Source organism: Bacillus rossius, chromosome 10 (genome assembly GCF_032445375.1).
Source record: "Bacillus rossius redtenbacheri isolate Brsri chromosome 10, Brsri_v3, whole genome shotgun sequence".
In the NCBI taxonomy this organism is placed as follows: Eukaryota; Metazoa; Arthropoda; class Insecta; order Phasmatodea; family Bacillidae; genus Bacillus; species Bacillus rossius.
Window position 1 is genome coordinate 21,305,624 of NC_086337.1, and position 15,015 is coordinate 21,320,638.

The window sequence follows — 15,015 nt, forward strand, 5'->3', positions numbered from 1 at the left end:
AGTAAGAAAGTTTATCATGCATTACTAGATACAACTAGATGTTATCATAACCTCATTTTTTCATTATTGTCTCTAACAATACTCCAGAACCACAATTTTATAGAATCAGTGTTAGAAATCAGATAGGCCTATTATCGGAATATCGGGTATCAGGTCGGTAAATTTGGAAATATTGGAATCTGTATCGGTATATAGGGTTTTTAGATATCGGGCTATCACTAATGTTGATTATTAATTTTCTGGACTAATAATTAACTGGTAAATATGTAGTTGGGCAATATGTGTTAAAAAAAAATTTTAATCAGAAAATACTTTTATTCGATGCTCTTTAATTTCCTCTTTTCATTAAACCTGGCTGAGATAAGAAATTCCAAATACTTTAGGAGATATCAATTTTTTTAATTTTCATCACAATACTTGTGCATTCATGCGGCGTTCAACCTTTGTTGCTTGTTTACGAAAATCTTTTTTTTTATTGGAGAATGTTGTCACGTGATAGGCCAGTATTCAAATGAACCAATATGTGATTTATTCATTTATTGTTCAAAACGGTGGGTAATTACAAGTCACTTACACCATATGATCATTAGATGTCGTAGTCACTCTGGGAATTTGTGTATCATTATCGTGTTACATTCTGTCTTTGAAATGGCCTGTGTTTCTGGGATTAGTCCGCTATGTGGCGGGTGTTCCTTGCGTGTATTTAAGTTTGTGCATTATTGTGATGATTAGAAATTGTTGTTTGAATTTTTAGTTGATCATGGAGTTTTGAGTAGTGAGGTAAAGTGCGACCAATGTGGGACGGTAATTGAGTTGGCAGAGGACAGAGATTTTTTTCAATGTCACCGGACAACAATAACTCGTGCCAATAAAAAAGTTAAAAGGGTACCTTGTACTTTCAAAAAGTCTTTCAGAAACGGCACGTGGTTCTCCAAAAGTCATCTTTCGGTTAGAACGATTATGAAGATAACTTATTTTTTTTAATGATTCATCACCCAAATACAGGTTTCATTCAGATGAATTGTAATGTTAGTTTGAAAACCGTCGTAGATTGGGTGTCCTTTTGTAGGGAAATTTAATTAAGTGGAGTTTGGATGTAAATGTAGGGAAATTGGGTGGGCCGGGGAAAGTTGTCGAAATTGATGAGGCTAAAATTGGTAAGCGTAAGAATAATAAGGGGCGAGTCATCCAGGGTCAGTGGGTTTTTGGCGGAATCGAGAGAAATGGTGATAACATTTTTCTCATTCCTGTCAAAGATCGTACTAGCAGAACGCTCCTGTGCATGATCAAGAAGTACATTTCAACTGGAACAACAATTATAAGTGACTGTTGGCGTGCTTATAATTGTCTTTCTCAGCATGATTATCTTCACCTGAAGGTAAATCATAGTAATAACTTTGTTGATCCCGACACAGGGGCAAAAAACATAAAGAATAGAGAGACTTTGGCAGGAAGTAAGGCAGAATGTACCTCGTTATGGTCTACGAGTTGACCACTACGTCTGGTACCTCGCGGAATTCATGTTCCGTCAGAGATATAGCGACGTAGGTGAACGACATCATCATCTTCTACTAATGGCAAAGGAATTGTACCCGCCTCTAACTTAGGTGAGTTTTTAACGTTTCAAATTTTAATGTTTTATTTGTTATTTGGATATTGTTGCAAAAATAATAAGTAAAAAAATGACGTGAGTTCCTACTGTTCAATCTTTGTCCCGGTTTGTTCGGTCAGGTCAGTTACATTATAAATACTTCAAAACTAAACCACTATTAAAATTAATTCATATTATTTTTAATGTCCGCTTAGTTTGAAAGTATTTATAATGTAACTGACCTGACCTAATCAACAATTTTAATTAATTAGGCATTCACAAACACACAGCAAAATAAAGGATGGCGATGGTCGAATGATTGCACAGGTCTTGTATTGCAAAATAGGAACGGTGATATCTCAAAGTATTTGTAATTTCTTATCTCCGCCAAGTTTTATGAAAAGAGGAAGTTAAAAAGCAGAGTAAAAGTATTTTCGGAAATATATATATATTTTTTTTAACAAATATCGCCCAACTACATATTTACCAATTAACATTTTAAGATTTGTCCCATCCGTAAAATTTTTAAGATTTATTATAATATATTATCATCGATTTTTTTGTAAATTATTGAGAATTTACTTAAACATGTGCTAATAACTAACATTCACATGAGAATTTCTATGATAATATTAACAAATTTATAAACATGTAATGTACAAAAACTTTTACTTTGAGATTGAAGCCAAGGAACAGAATTCCATACTACTATAAAGTGTACACTGATTCGGAGACAGATGAAGAGTGTGTTGTGCAGAAGCTTACCAAGAACAATGTTCAAGGAGGGCAGTACCTACTCATTGAGCAAGTAGAGCAGAGTAGGTAAACATAAATATGTAGTGGTGAGCCAGGGAGGAGTAGATGATGGCAGCATTGAGATTTTCTACATAGAGCAGGTTGTACGCCATGGATGCCAGAACATTCTTTTTAAAACTGATACAAGGAAGAACTATGTTGAACTTTTCAGAAGTGATAGGTTTACTTCCAGAACCTGAGTTAAAACAGCTTGTAGATAGGATTTTTTTTTACAAATTTGAAAAGATAATTCCTGGGATTATGTAGAATCTGCTTTTCTGAACTTAAATTTAGGATACTGAAATGACTGATGTTAGAATTTTTGCAGTTGTGTTCATTAAGGAGTAACTTTTAAACCAAATTGTTATGTTCAGTAAGGTGGTATTGTAAATTATATTTTGTCCCAGGTCATGTCCCGGCCGTAACTAACAATTTAACTGTTGCTTAAAACTTTAATTTTTTATATCACTATATAGTATACTTTTAACTTCTCATTATCTATATACTAAATAGAAAATTAATAGGATAAAAACCACTTAATGATTCTCAGAAAATATTTAGTATTCTTCTTTGATTTGATTCAGAGGCAAAAAATAACTATTATATGGACTATTAATAGCATCATATATGCGGATATTAAATTTAATTATGTTCTGTTCATTAAGAAAATTATTTAAGCCAGAGTGCTAAATTAAGAGTGTTATTGTCATTCAGGCTTTTGTCCCATCCGTAACGCGCCACTCACTCAAAAACATTTTATTGATGGTTATTAAAATTTATTTCTGATTTCAGGAAATTATGCATGTTTGAACTAACTACTACTATACCTATACCATGTCTTGTAATAATATTATGTAAATCACTTTATAATACACAGAAAATATTTGGTGAAAAACTCACCTTTGCCGTCCTGTCCCAATTGTGTCCCGTCCGTAACAATACCTAAAAGATGTATAATTGCAGGGTCAAAATTTATAATTCTCTCATACATTGACAATTATAAATTGTATAATACATACTAAGGGTAACTAACTGCAGATATTGATAAAAAAAAAGTTTAAAAATATATTTGAGACTGTGTGCAACATTACTTTTAAGGTCTAAATGTCCTGTCAGTAACAATGGAATGGCTGAACTGCAATATAGTCATTTAAACGAATTTCATTATTACAATACCTGGATTGACTAAAGTTCTCCAGAAACTTAAAAAAAAAAACCCCACTTAGGTAAATATAAACCAGGGTTGAAAAAATGCCACTAATTTTCAGTAAATACCATTCCGCTGGCAAAAACTTGGTTTTTACCGGAAAATATTGGTTTTTATTGGTACCAATTGGAAAATATTGACTAGTATTAAAAAAAAATATTCAGTGATCGCTTTCTTTTATTTAGGTATTAAAAATTAAATAAACTAGCATGTTATTGTTTTTTTATGTTTGTTAAAATTCATGAAAAACAGGTTTATGTTTAAAATACTAAATTATCATTTTAAGAATGTAATAAGTTACTCTATGAAAAAAATGTACGCACCTCCAGAAATGGTATGGTAGCCTAGTAAGTTCTATGTCACTTGGGAAATTTAATGTTTATACTTGCAAGTGACCACACTGGACAGCATATAACAATTGAGTACAATTTAACACATAACCTCAATGTTGTTTGAATGTTTTCTTACTGTGGTGTAATGCGCAGTATGTTATACATCTATTAATTAATTTACTGTAAAAATGAGTTCTAAAACTAGACCAGGAATTGGTGGGAGGAAGAAAGACATTGTGTGGTCATACTTTGAAAGTGTATATCAATTTGTGAAGATGGAAAGCAGTTAGACAAACAAAAGTGCAAGAAATACAAGGCAATTGTTAGTTCAAAAGCTCCTAGGATGAAAGCTCATTGGCATGCATGTTCCAAGAGTGGAAATGAAAAAGAAATACATGTACCTGTAAATGATTGTAATGTGTATGCAGATGTTCAAGACATGGACTTAACATTTGATTCAGTAAGGCCTAGTAGTTCAAGTGTGTCAATTATTGACAAACCCACTTGTATTTCTGACTTTCAAAAAGCTTCCATTTTAATGGGGAAAACCAGAATATTCATGCTCTTCCTTCAAAAAAATTAGTAGTTCTGGCTGCACCAGCAGCATCTACTGTTAATCCTATCTCCAGCTCACAGAGCTGTGCAAGCTCAAGTGGACTGCAGTCTCAGACATCAGTGTCATCAGCCGGCACATTAAAAAGTTTCAACAACCAATTACTACTTTTGCAGTAAAAACTTCAGTATGCAAGGTGGTAATCAACAAGTCTATTGTGCGGTTCTTTTTTGCATGCAACATACCATTTAGTGTTGTACAGCACGGCAAGGGCGCCCATATGATAATTTGTAGGGGGGGGGCCAGACTTAGGGGTATGAAGTATTTTTAATATTTTGGAAGACAACTGCGGCTTGTTACTAGCCATAAAATAGTTCCAGTTCTGACCCTATTAAAATTTTTTGTCCTGTTACTAAAATACTAGACTACAGTACTCATTCGCCATAAAAAATCTATATTGGCTACTTTATTAATTAATTATTAACTATTTTATTGAAACAAATGAATTTTTAGCAACAAAAATGCAGGAATACAGTCCTTATACTTTTGCAGCGTCTCGGGTACACGGATATCAAGAATACAGTCCTTCAACTAATTGCTCTCTTTACCCATAAATAAATGTCGCGTACAAATTAAATTAAAATAATTATAAAGTTTAAAAAGTGTTGGTCAAAAGATTCAACTTTGGGAGAGAAGCGATTTAAATATGTTATCACAGTCAGAAAACAGTTGTTTTTAAATGTAACACCTGAACTACGCTTATAATTATAGTCAAAAATTGTTTCACAATTAAATGTATATTACTATGTTTAGATATGAATCATAATTGCTTATCATTTAGAATTAGCACAGATGGATTCAGTAGTCGAGGACTATAAGTTTATTTAGTGATAGAAAAGCGCAGAAAAAATTAGTTTATTATTTAACTAGACAATTTAACCAAACAGTATTTAGAGGTTAAGGAATTAAGTGACACCAAAACCAATGAAAATAATCGAAAATTTCTAAATGCTGACATAACTCATATATCAGCTTTCCACAGAAGAGTTTAGTTCGGCGCAATTAATCCACACAAAACAACTGGACACTATGTCGACGCATATTTTAAGAATATAAGAAGATCCACGTCGCAGTATAATTTTTTTTTCGTGTCGTGTGGTGCGGGCCCCCATTTGTGGTGCGGGCCCATAGGCTACAGCCTAGATAGCCTGCGCGTAAATACGGCCCTGATAAACCCTTAAATAACATGTTCAGTACTTAACTTCAGAATTAAGAGTACATTAGAACCTCGATTTTACGGAGCCCGGACTCAACGAAGCCGCGATTTTACGAATACATTTTTCAGGAACCATCAAAAATTCGGAAAATTTGACACCAAAATATATTTAATAAAAAATTTAAAAAACTATGAAAACATATAAAAATATTAATTTTAATGCACAGCGTATTCATATTTTTAAGCTAATACTACATCCATTTACCGTTAGTGAATATTGTATACGTTATTGCGTCATCAAACTCAAAATCGAAAAGAAAAAAATGGACTAGGTACACTATTTGTCGCAAAGTTCGAAATTTCTTCGATTGAAAAATTATGTCAAGGCTGTAAAAATATTAATTTTACTGCAAATGAACTATACTCAACATTCCTTACCAATTCCAACATTTCCAGCTCGTGAGCATAGCAACTGAGCTTGAAACCTTGTGAAGCGTGAGAGAAAGAAACGATATTGAGTACCTAGCTACTTCCTCTCCTTTCCGCTAATATCCAGCAACCCATGCCATTAGGCATTATCTTGACATGTGTCGCATTCATTACCTTCGCTGCATCGGTTTCCCAGTAAAAAACGCTCAAAAATGGTATAAGTGACGCAGCAAGTAGACGTGACGAGCGGGTTTTTAACTAAGCTTTTTTTAACTTACTATACAAACAAATAATTCCCTATGGCTATCACAAATTCAAGGGCTTCTCGCACTAAAATGTACTGTGTTTTTAATGGATGTCTGTCGTTACAGAGCAGCGTTTTTCTTCACCAAATAAGCCTATGATTAGAGACCGTAAATATTCGTGGATTCCTTTCGAGACAGGCTGGAATCCAAACTCGTTTAGCTTAATGCTGCGTCAGTGATTGGACCGCAATTTACCTGAAGGACTCTGAGCCAATGGCAAACACTCAACAAAAGAAGTATCGAATCATAATAATCGCAATAAACAGGTGTCCCGAGTCGGTAGCCAATAGCCAGGTGATATTTGCCCGAGTACATAGAGAATCGTGGAGTATATCCTAGTGGTCATTGAAACCGCGAATTTTTCCAATCCCTACCTATGATCACTTTTATGAAACAATACAGGTGTACACTGAACTGTGTGCTTGTTCTCCTCGATTATGTTACTAAAAGTGCGTTCATTAATATTTTTCAAGCCGATCTGTTAAAGATTAACTGATAAATATGATAAGGTGAAGTCCATAAAAATGCAAGGCAGGGAATTCTTCCAGCCATGGGCGTAGATCCCGGGGGGGCCAGGGGGGCCCGGGCCCCCCCTGGAATTAATGGGCCCCTCCTTGGGGGGGCCCACTTCGTGATTTTAAAGTTAATGGTGTACACAACATATATATATTATTTATATATATATATATTTATATATATATATATTTATATATATATATTTATATATATTTTTATATATATTTATATATATTTATATATATTATTATTATTTACAACGACGACAGACACTTTGACATGCTTTGCATTCCTACCTTCGAGTTCCGTAGTTATTTTCCCCTACCCCTTCTGCGAAAGCCATGGTATGGAGTTTTCCAGTGAGAACTTTGAAACCCTTAATTCCCAGAAAACGTTCATTCCAAAGGAAGAAGCTAGGGTAGGGTTCCGTTAGCTTTTCCTCCCTATTGTTACCCACACTACCTTGTCATCTGAAACGACAGTATTATAGGTTTCAGGTAGTCTGTTTTTAAAGTGGTTTTGCTCTCGTGTGCCCCAGTCTTCTGCTTTCTTGGCAAACATCAACATGGATAAGTTCGTGACGCGGAAGAAATGGAAAACATAATCTGATTCTCACCTGATAAGCTTGATTGTTTTATAAGTAGTGACTATTATTTAGGTAATATATATTTTATTTAAGTGATTATGTAACGTTATTTTTTCCAGTAAATAAACAACTTAATACTTTAACAGTAATTATAGCAGAATTTAGTTTATTTACGAACTGAAACTTATATACCATTTTCTGGAATTTTTTAGCTCATCTCCATTCTGTAAGGCTAGCTGCTCTGTACGTTACATGTGAATATACATGGAATAATTTTTTTCCTCGTCAATATGGAATTTAAAATCACTCCCCTTTTATTATCAAACGATAATTTTCACAATTCATGGCCGATAATCACTTTATAACATTTGTTATTTGATAACTGCAACACTGCACGAGTAAACAGAAGTAAGAGTGAGAAAGAAGTATTTAAACGTTACACATCCGTATTTAAGTTAATAAGGAAGCAAACGCGTCTCTTTAATAACTAATCAAGAGGCATATTTTAACTAAATAATTCACTGCCAAAATACTGATTATACTAAATATAAGCCGAGAAATGTATGTGGTTCAATTAGCTGTAGGATAAATTTCATAGTTCTATCTCCGAGATTTTTCATTTGTGTCATTAAATTTTTTTTTTCTTTTTTACCTGGTTGATGCCTTTACTAAATAAAATAGTCTTTAAGAGTTTTAATATGATTCGATCGTTCATTTGATGTTGATCCGTTTATTAGCTGTGGCGCTTTGGGTTTTTAGGGCGCAGTGTTATAGCGGCAACAGAAATACATCATTTGTGAAATTTTATTCTGTTTTCACATTTGTTGTATGGGAGCCCCCCTTAAATATTTGTTTTATTTTAATTTAATCATTTATTTTTAAATTGAAATTAGAATAAACACTTTTGGAAAATGGTAATGTATGGGTGGGGTGTTATCTATTTGCATTATATTCACGTATATTATTTTTATAGATTTTTTCATGGATATTTTATGTATTTAGGTTAGCAAATTATTCAAACATGTTTGAGAGATCACTTCTATAGTCATTAATTGATAATTACTAAAACATATGTTGCTCTGCTTTATTGTTAATATCACTTACGTAAAAATAAAGTGTATAACATACGAGCTTAATATCCAGAGAAGACTTGTTTCGGTTGACCTCTAGCGCAAAATTCTTAAATTAAATTCACGGGCCCCCCCTGGAAATCCTACAGATTTGCGCCCATGCTTCCAGCTCATCAACCCTACCCTGGATAGTCTCGTCTGTGTTCAGTCGTCTCTGGCAAGGAGTGGACAAGTTTGCAAACTCAAATATAAATTTATTTTAGTAGCACGCGTCTTACGAAAAGGAAATATATCCAAGAAAGGCATGTCGGACAACCTACTGTCACCACACAAAAGTTAACATGATGCAATGCGTGGTGCAACTGTGTTTAGTCGCTGTGATGTCACTTTTATATCACTCGTGCAATGAGGCAAGTTGTGGAATGCTAAAAAAATAAGGGGAACGCAGGGGAGGGTAGAGGGAAGACGGCAGTCATTGTTTTTACTATTTTATATTATATATATATATTCCGTTCAATAAATTATAACATGTATCTTCACGGGGTGGGGTGTTTAAAATTTTATGAAGATAACGATTTTACGAATGCAATCCAAGCGACCGTGAGCGTACGTAAAATCGAGATTCCAGTGTAAATTGCTTCCGAGTCTACTGAAGGTAGCGGAATCCTTATCCCTTTAAACACTTTTGAAGGGGAAAAAGTGGTTTTCCTCTAAATTCAAAATTCCAACATAAATTTTACGTTGTAGACTTTTCTGAACAATAATTCTTATTTGAGTAACTTTAAAGGTGTTAGCTTACCTTAAAATTTGTGAATATTCTGAGCGGATGTGACGAATGAGGAAAACTAAGAAACACTACATAATAACAATGGTTTTTATCTTTACACTTTTCACTGATTTATTTACACTTAAGTTATCGTTACTGACTGAATACACTAAACTAAATCTAGACCAGATGCATAAAACTGTAGACCTAAAGACTATTGAAAAATCTGTTTTGAGATGTTATTTGTGAACATACACATTATTATGACGAAAAAGTAGCAAAACATTTCGCCGTCTACAAGTACATGTCAACTGTCGCGTCGTCTAACTCTGACTTGTCTAAATCTGTTGCGTTGTGTTATCGAGTGAGCTTGGGCAGGATTACGAAGGGGAATGACTCGCCACGGGCGTTGCGCTTGAACAGCGTTTTCTCCCTGTTCACAACACCTTATATCGCAGCAGCAGAAACTAATGCTTCAACTAACATAAAAAATGAAGTAGACATGTAAAAAACGATATACAATAATATCTTCGTGTTGAACCACTTCTACATAATACCGAATTTAAATAATTTTCTTTAAAGTAAAACACCTGACTACACTATATTTTTTTTCCTTCCCTGAAAGCTAGGGGGGGGCCACGGCCCCCCCCTGCCCCCGGGTATGGGCGCCCTTGCAGCACGGTGCATTTATCGATATGGTGAAGGAATTGAGACCTGGTTATGAACCACCTAACAGAAAGCAACTAGCTGGACCGCTTCTTGATTCAATGTATGAACAGCTCAACCAAGAAACATCTCTTGAACTATCCGGTCAGTCAGTTACATTGATGCAAGATGGGTGGAGCAACCTACACAACGATCCAGTAATAGCCAATGCTTTGTCAAATGGTAGCAAGTCCTATTTTCTATCTGCAATTGATGCTGGCACAAATGCTAAGACTAGTCAATATTGTGTTGAACTAGCTAAAGATGCAATTACTGAGGCACATGTAAAGTTACAAGTTTTGTTTCCGATAACGAAGCAAAGATGAAACTCATGAGAAAGAATCTTGAAGATGAATTTAAAGAAGATTACAGTACAACCTTTTTGTTGCGACCCCATTGATTGCGACCACCTCTCTATTACAACCCGATTTCGAGGAACCGTGAAAAAATTGCCGAAAATTAGACAGAAAATAAGTTTCTTGTGGTGAGTAGCGTGTTACTGCGTTTCTCTTGCCGAGTGCCGACTTGTTTTAACTGCCGCAGCTGTGATTATCTACTCCAAAAACATGTTGCAGCATTTCAGGATAGCTTTGTTCTTATATCGTTCGTTTATAGCAGAATGTTTTCTACCTGATCCACACAAGTTCCTTCGCCACGTTTTGAACGAAAATAACCACCAGCCGGCTAGCATAGCCGAACTAGCGTGACGCGAATTCCTTTAGCGCTAGTATTTTATGTATTTGGATATTTTGGGGGGGAGGGGGGGGGGGGATTGGCCCGAATTCTCTATTGCGACCATTCCGTTTATAAGTCAGTTTTTCCGGAAACCGTGAGGGGTCGCATCAGCGGGATTCTACATTCCTTTTCATAGGACCCTTGCTATTAAAATACGTTTATATTTAAGTTTGAAAGCTTGTAAATTCCTTGCCAGAGATGACTAAACACAAACTTGGTGTGAAAAGTGACATATTTTGACATACTTTTTGTTGGGCGTGTTTTAGTGGGGAGGGAGGGGTCCGAAATTATTTACAACGGTCTTACCCCTCCCTCATAATAGCCCAATTTTACGGGAGAAGGGAGGGTGAAAAGAGCATTTTCTCACTGAAGGTTTTTCAAATGGGGAGCGAAGTTGGGGTGTTATAAGGGAGGACACCAGATGGTTTGTGTCTGGGAGGGGTGAGCTTATGCGTCATGAAGCCGCTGCCGCCAGCCAGCCAGCCAGCCAGGCGAGCTTCGTGTGGGCCCACTCGCATTGCAGAACCTACAGCTGCCATATTTTTAAAGGAAATGTCCCATTATTTTTTTGTTATTCTTACATGAAAATTATTGGAAGTATTAAAGCTGACACAAAAGTACGCTGTGCCTTAAAATTAACAGATTTTAATGATCTTTCATTTCATTTAGTTTTTTTATATTTTTTTCTCTTCTGATTTTCACATTTTGGTCAAAATGTCCAATTTTTTGACGGTTCCCGAGAATGTATTCGTAAAATCACTGCTTCGTTAAATCCTGGGTTCGTGACATCGGGGTTCTAGTGTATTTAACTATGGCAAGCAGGAAATGTACATGTAAACTAACCAGTAAAAATAAACTGTCTTTTGACATCTTTTCTTTAGAGGTGGCCTGTAGGGCGACGGACTTGTCATGAAGGTTGAAGTGGGTTCAAAGCGAAGCCGTCTAACATTGTGAGTGACAGCATCCTGCCATTGTACGGCTGGTTTCTTAGCGAGTAGCGGTTTTGCGGGGGGGGGGGGGGGGGGGAAATGAACTGAAATTTTCGGAAAACATCTATTACGACCCTAATCCTGGGAATCGTGAGGGGTCGTTTCAGAGAAGTTTGACTGTACTTTGTATCATATGGTTGCATGTCACACAATCTGAATTTACTGGGCGAAGAAATATTCAAAAAGGTTACTCCAGTTGTAAAGCATGTTACAGAAACTCAAAAATACTTTCGGAATCATCACCGTCCAGCAGCATGGCTAAAGGAAGCTGAAAATTCATGCAAACCTCAGCTTCCTAGGGAAACTCGTTGGAAGAGCCAAATTATGTGCTTTGAAACTTTCATCAGAAAAAGACCATGTATGTTAAAAATTTGTGAAGAGCATGAAGATGACATTGAAGAAAACATTGTAAGAATTGTTAACAATGTTGCAATCTACAAAGAAGTGAAAACTTTATGTGCCCAGCTTAAACCTATTTCTTCAGCTTTGGACAGATGTCAAGCAGAAAATTGCAACATTGCAATGGCTTGGCAATTTGGTTCTGCCTGTGTGAGGAGCCTGCATTTACACCGTATCAAGATGTAATTTCAAAGCGGTTTAATGAAGCTGTAACCCCAGCTCATTATCTAGCATTTTTCATGCAACCTGGCCGCTCAATTTTGCCAATGTTATCACCTGACAATGTTAAAAAAGCCAGAGTGTTTGCTGCATCTATTAATCCATATTTTTTACATTACATAATTTGTTTTGAAGCTGAGTCCAGTCCTTTTCCTAAATCTTTTTTCTCGGCAAATGCAAGAGCAATGGACCCCCTCATATGGTGGAAAGCAATGCACAATAATCAAGATATCGACAATAAATTCACATCTTTCATAGTTCACCTGTTTGAGTGCCCTGCAAGCTCAGCCTCTATTGAAAGGGTATTTTCAAACTTTTCATTAATTCACAGCAAACTTAGAAATAGGCTTGGCCTGACTACTGCCAACAAATTGGTGACATGTTATAAAAATATAAACCACAGCTACAAAAAAGGTGAAGGGATTGGAAGTACCCATTTTGAGTGGTATTTTTTTATTTTTTATTTTTATAGTATGTATATGAACTATTTTAGACTACCAAGTAAATTTTGTAATTTTTTTCCATATTGCTGTACTATAGTATGAAGGCACTGCTACTGCAAGAACTGAGTTGTATGAATTATCATGCCAAAGCCAAGTCATTAGACTGCTAGTACATTTTTTTTGTAATTTATGAATACTTCCACTATAGTTATAGAATCTATATATTTGTAAAGTATAATACATCAATACTGTAGTTACATGTATTTTGTGCTTGACAAATGTTATTGTTATACGTAGTACTTTGTTGGCTTTTTTGTTGTCTGTAATGATGTTGAATGAGACATGTACAGTTCACAAATTTTAAAACATTTGAAAATACAAAAATGAGTCACTGTAAATAGGAAAAACTTGAAAAATGAATTTTAAGTTCTATACACTGGTTTTTTTTTTCAGGTTTTTGTTGTAATAAGTCAATATTAAATCTTCCTGATTCATACTACTATAAATTTAATTATTCAATAATTTTTTTCCTATGTGGTAAATACTGGCAAAAACTAATAAAATCCAGGGTGGTTTTAACCAGGAATTTACCAGTACTTTCCACCCAGTGGAAAAAACTGTGCCAACCCTGGTATAAACTAAGAAACTTCCCTTGCAGGGTTTTCAGGTACATCTCTAGTATATAGAAAACATATACCTATTTATAGTGGGGCAAACAATAAATTGCGGCGGGAATCACAGGTATTGTAATGTAAGATATCAAATTTTATTTTTCACAAACTAGTAGGAATTACAAAACCGTCCCTTGGGAGTAAATTTAGGGACATGCGTAACATGTGAAAATTATGTTTTCAGATTTTTTTTTTCTTCCGGTTCTAAAAAGCCGCGACGTCCGGTAGTTATCGTGTCAAGTACCTCGTGTCAATGCGACTCCAGCTTAATGTATGAGTCATTCTGATTCATGTAACTCTTAATGCACTTGCACTGCTTATATATTAGCAATATGAGATATTTAATCAAGTCACAACCACCACTTTCCTAATGCTGGTATAAAACTTTAAGTGTACAAAAAATTTTATTCTTAATCAAAAAATCCCAGGACAATAACCCCGGCATAAACACAAGGTTACACAATGGACGCCATCATTAGTAGTACACGTTTCTATCATATAAACAGATATAAACTTCAAAACAAAATAATATGTAGCTCATTACAACAGAGCCTAGGAAATGCTTAATCTTCGTAAAACCAAAGAAACACCAAACAACAGTACATGAATTACTAGACATGATGCGATCCTCCCGGCTCCCCATTCAAGTCACACAATTGCAAATTTGAGTAAGATATAACAACAACCTAAAATTAAAGCAAATAACTATCAACAAAAACTGTAATGACTCAAACCTGTTTCAGTAGTCATGTTGAAGCAGTGAGATAAACAAATAAGCCCCAATTAACTACACAATTCAAATACACCTCAACGACGTCAGACAACTATGGCGCGAAACCAAGAGAAAGGCTTTACGGAAATGAAACACAGCTCCACCATAGTCAAAGATAAAAAGTACTGTTTCCTGTGAATACAAGAAAATATTCTCTATCCTAAAGATAAATCGAGAGAATTAAATATTATTAATATTTTACAAAAAGGACAGATTTGGTATTATAAAAAGTGTTTTAATAAAGATTTTAAAAAAATAATTTATAAACAAAAAGTTAAGGTAGAAAAATAATTATTCTAGGATGGCATTCGATTACTAATCATTACGCAAAAAAAATGTAAAATATCACTATTACACACAAAAGGTGTCGTAACAATAACGGAAAAAACTACCTTAAAGCCTCCACACACGATCGATCCATCCAAACTGTATGGACTTATAAGTTGGAACTAAACAGCCGAAATCCCCGTGCGTAAGCAAGGACATTGAACTGAGAGGTAAAAACTGATTGAATGACAAATTGGTAACTTTCCATCAATTCTAACTGTGGGTTCGACAGCCGTTAGTCCGAACTGACGTATGTGGGAACCAGGGCCGTCGAGAGCAGGCCGGGGCCCAGGGGATACAAACAGTGGGGCCCCCTCCCATCGCTGTTAAAAATACCTAATTTATCAACAGTGAAAGGAAAACTTTTATTCTCTTCTTAAAATACAGCA

General features: G+C 35.2%; 1 protein-coding gene across 11 annotated transcripts in view; it reads right to left on the reverse strand.

Annotated features, from left to right (window-relative positions):
* LOC134535832 (RNA-binding protein lark-like) overlaps positions 1 to 14,428 on the reverse strand; it is a 53,765-nt gene extending 39,337 nt beyond the window's left edge. For 3 of the 11 annotated variants that reach the window (XM_063375139.1, XM_063375138.1, XM_063375141.1), the window contains exons 1-2: positions 14,262 to 14,394; positions 3,287 to 3,328 (exon numbers count right to left, since the gene is read on the reverse strand). In XM_063375139.1, the coding sequence (XP_063231209.1) occupies positions 3,287 to 3,328; positions 14,262 to 14,277 (58 nt within the window). In that variant the 5' untranslated portion in view covers positions 14,278 to 14,394. Of the gene's footprint in view, positions 1 to 3,286; positions 3,329 to 14,261 lie in introns of all 11 variants that reach the window. The other 8 variants (XM_063375143.1, XM_063375136.1, XM_063375147.1 and 5 more) reach the window with 6 other exon arrangements.
* Between the last annotated feature and the right edge of the window lie 587 nt (positions 14,429 to 15,015).